Here is a 4,412-nt window from a genome sequence, read left to right as displayed (position 1 = left end):
TCATGTTTGGGACTCTCAAACACAAATTAAACTACATGTTGGCCACTGCTTAAGACAGTTTCATGTAAGGGATTTCTACTTTCTTTCTACAATGACAACAGATTCATGACAGATACCATACAAAGGCCACAAGAGAAAAATAAAGTCAAAAAGAAATAATCCAAAACATTGGCTAGATTTGCAGCTGTTTGAAAAAGTAAGGAGTTCACAAGAGTATTTTGTGCCCTTATCTCCAGGTGGAATAAAACCTCCTCCACTCCACCTGCACTGGTGCCACCAAAGGTGAAGAGCCAAAGAACTTTCTTTCAGAACACACCAAAAAGCTCAGTGTGTGCTGCAAGGTGTAAACTGAACTAAGATTTAACTCTCACACTAAACTATCACCCCATCTAACTTCTGCAAAACTGGTAACTGCCAAGATGTCACCTATTCAATGCACAACTGAACTACATTGGTTACTATTGAATTTACACACAAAGTAAGATTACTTTAAGCGCTCCTACATTATGTGATGGAAGGTGTTTTAACTTTTTCTTGCTATTGAAAAGATTTTAAATAGTGCCATTCAGCTTTGAATTTGTTCAATAGCCTACAGATGCTTTTTGAATAGCAATGTTTTGAACACAGGAGTTTTGAAGCACAGTCCTGAATATGACCCCTCTGTGTAATGTTGGCCTGTGTTACCTAGATACATGCTCAGAAAGGTTGGTGCACTTCTATGACTTCCAAACTAGTTCTTTTTAATAAGCAAACCCATTTAAAATAGAAAAACAGACAGACAAACAACAAGGATACGCAGTTCCTCTGATGCGCTTGATTTTTCCAGGGTCTGTGAACTGAACAGGCTGCAAGACCTTTCTCACTGGGCAAGAAAACAGTATCTCTCCACCCCCTTTGGGAGGCATTCCTCTTCGGTTGATCTAGAGCAAATAATGGAGGAAAAAACCAGATCAGTAAATAGTACAAAAAATGTACCCATACACCCCAAAATTTCACTTTTATTTCTCAGAGAATAAAATGTTTTAAGAAGGGGCATTTTGTGAATACAGGCAAAAAACCACATCCTAAAAGCAGAAATGATTTCGCATCAAAACTAAAAGCAAGCATTGATTTCTTTGTTCCTCTCAAGTAAAGTAAAGCATGACTTCTCAACAGGAAACAGTGCAAAACCAAACAAAAACATCTTTACTAAATCAACCTTGGCTTAAGACTTGTCTCTAGTAGCAGATTGCACTTTGCTGCTGAGGAGACAAGAACTATTTGATTTGAGCTCAGTTGATTACAGCATGGTGCTGATAATGCCAAGGTTGTGGCTTTGATTCCCATATGGAACATTCACTTAAGATTTGGACTTGATGATCCTTACAGGTCCCTTCCAACTCAGAATATTCTGTATGTGAGTGACTAGAATGAACTCATTCCCACTAACAAGTCTGTCTAGCCCGACCCAGTCCCACCATTCCAAGCCAAGGATGGAGATGGGACATGGGCCAGTGAGTGGGTCTGGGTAGGGAGGCCCACAGCCAGACAGGGCAGGGCTGTGACTAGCTGAAGGCCAGCCCTGCTGCAGGGTCACAGGAGCAGAGGCTGACAGTGCCAGGACAATGACATGGGCACTTGGGCTGTGGGCAGGGTGGGGGTGATGGGCGAGCCTTTGCAGAGCAAGGTACCAGCAGGCCCCAGCAGTGCAGCCAGACCCCTCACACATCTCTCCCACCTAAAAGAAACCCAAATGTTGTTTTGTATTCAGATTTACTGGGCCTCTGACGACTGTAGTCTTCAAGAAAAGCTTCTTTCCTCTATTTTCCAAACTGGAGACAAACCTCAACAACCCAAACACAGATTCAGCTCTCCTACAGGTGAAACAAGTTAATGATACCATTTTTAATTCTTAGCCCCAAGCATGGGGCAGAATGAACAAGTAGAAATAAAAAGATAATAAATGATCTGAAAAGCAACAAAAAGCAAAAAGGTTTCTAAGTCTTCTTTGGAGACTCAGGAAAGTCACTACTTTCTCCTTACCCCCTCTATCACTGTGTGGCTTGTAGCCACGACGAATTATCTGTTAGAGACAGAAACCCACAGCAAGAACATGGCCCCAGGCTTTTATGAAATTATGCAGGAGCATAATTTCAACACATGCTTGAAAAGAAAGGAACAAACTATCTTACCTTGATTTCCAGACTTTCACCATCAATTCCAAACTTCTTCAGAAGGGGTAGAGCTGTTGCCTTAAGGACATCAACCTATGTGGAACACAGAATTTTAAGAACAGACTTTCTATTGGAAGTTAGGTTAGTCAGTAATTTAAAAAATCACAAAATTATGAGGTGACTAACAGAGACAAGTCTTCTTCATAGAAGGTATTTTATGGGAAAACATGGGAATGCAGCACAGAGAGCTTAATCTAGTTAGCCTACCACATCATTACTAAAAAAAAAAATTCCTAGAACAAATTACTGGCAGATAGAATTTCCTATTCTGCCTTTCTTCCTCAGCCTGATTCTGAATGCCATTATGTAAAACACAGTACTTATTTCTCTGAACAGTGAAACATTTCTCTGAACATTCCTATGTTATTGAGTAAATGATATTCTTCTGTCATTACGAAAAAATTCCTATAGCTAAACAAATTAATGCAAGGACCACTGCATTTTTTCAATCATCACTGCAAGAGCAGGCCCTTGACTTGGCAGAAAGATCATTCTATCAACAATTTCTTTTTACCTGTTTCTAAGAAACAGAAGCTTATAGGTAGCTTATATTCAAGCACTTAAAAGAATCTGAAGAGGGTAACACATCATCAGTGTATTCCCTTTTAAGCCAGGTGCTCACCAGGTCCAGGTCTGAACAGAATTATCCTTGCCATTTCACTTCCTAATTCCTAAGACTACAGGGACTGCCCTCTTCTTCCCTCTTCTGAAACTTCAGTAGTGTTGCCAAACATGATATAAATTATTTAGCAGTGCAACAGCACAGGGGGGTACCCAAGACAAATAGCTGTGGAGAGACAGGATCAGGACAGCATGACCAAAGAAAAGATAAACACAGATGAAGGAAACAGTCATGAGGTAGACAGTATTTGAGGAGGCAGATAAAAAGCACCCTCTTTCCACACCTTCAGCCAAAATTCATAATTCTTGAATTTCATTTACTCTGCTCTGAAGAGTGCACAAGCCACTGACAAAATTGCAGCACATGCCTCATCTACAAATCTGTGAACATTTTGTTAGTGGTACCTGAGGAGCTATGAGTGTATGTTGTAGTTCTCATTTTCAAATCCTGCTGGACAATATATCTCCTTTTTTACAGAAAGACATTTGGTGTTGTTTTTAGTATCAATATTTGAATGTCTACATTAAAATAAACAAAACTGCAAGCCAATGCTTAACTTCTTTTAACTTAAAAGGTTTACATTTTTTTAAAGCCAGGATACCTTGCTTTGGCCCTTCAATAGTATTCATTAACTATAGAAATTTGACTTTTGGAGTAAAGCCTTTACTAACATGCATGTGCACAAGCATGTGAATACCACTGGCAGAAGTCTCAACAAGCTGATCTGGTTCAAATTAAAATTACACAATGTTTCTTCCTCCTTCTCATGAAACAAAACACACCAGTAAAAAATAAAAACTTTACTGTGTAGGTTAAGAACTCAAAAAACTTCAAGACTACTTGTAGTTTTCAGTCCTCAGAAAAATTCCAGGCATAATACTTAGAGGTACCAGACAGACAAATAATAAGACTGACTGTTCCAATTTTGCTGCTTAAACAGAGGATGCAATCAGCAGTATTTTAAGAATGGGAAAAGGCTGTTCTGCCTCCCAGACAAGCAGGGAGTTGGGCAGGATGTGAAGCAGTTCACTGAAAATTACAAAACAGCAGCTGAACTGAGCTGTAAACCCATTTTTCTATCCTTTTGCCTATCGTCAGCCATAAACCCCATCCCTTAGCTCCCCTTGGAGGGCAGTTATTCCATTTCCAGAACAGACAGCACAACACCAAGTTGCATCTAAACAGATGCATCATACAACTGATGGTACACCTCACCACAAATGACAACATTCTAACTCACGTAAATATTGCTTATTTGCAAAGTTGTATAAATGCAAATCACTTATCACTTCCCTTTAAATAAATCTACAGTAGCTAAGAAAAAGGTAGAAAAGTAACTTTAAGAATCCCTTACCCAGTGCAAAGATATTAAAAAAAAAACCAAACAACAAAATAGAGACCCTGCAGCACACAGATACCTAAGAAAAGGAAAAGCACCAGTTGGCCTGTATATCCATTGGCATTGCACATATCATTGAGCCTATCTAACATACAGTGTTATGTTTCACAAAAAAGGGCCTAGACTGGGAGAAGGGGAAGGGGAAAATCAGAGTTTAACATGGAAGAAAGAACTGTGG

The 4,412-nt window shown here is 39.4% G+C and overlaps 1 protein-coding gene across 1 annotated transcript in view; it reads right to left on the bottom strand.

Moving 5' to 3' along the window:
* RCL1 (RNA terminal phosphate cyclase like 1) overlaps positions 1 to 4,412 on the bottom strand; it is a 35,014-nt gene that overhangs the window by 20,678 nt on the left and 9,924 nt on the right. Inside the window, exons 4-5 of the mRNA XM_014308883.2 lie at positions 2,172 to 2,246; positions 796 to 920 (exon numbers count right to left, since the gene is read on the bottom strand). Of these exons, the coding sequence (XP_014164358.2) occupies positions 796 to 920; positions 2,172 to 2,246 (200 nt within the window). The remainder of the gene's footprint in view (positions 1 to 795; positions 921 to 2,171; positions 2,247 to 4,412) is intronic.

This window comes from Geospiza fortis, unplaced genomic scaffold (genome assembly GCF_000277835.1).
Source record: "Geospiza fortis unplaced genomic scaffold, GeoFor_1.0 scaffold491, whole genome shotgun sequence".
In the NCBI taxonomy this organism is placed as follows: domain Eukaryota; kingdom Metazoa; phylum Chordata; class Aves; order Passeriformes; family Thraupidae; genus Geospiza; species Geospiza fortis.
This window is presented reverse-complemented; position numbering and strand designations above follow the sequence as displayed.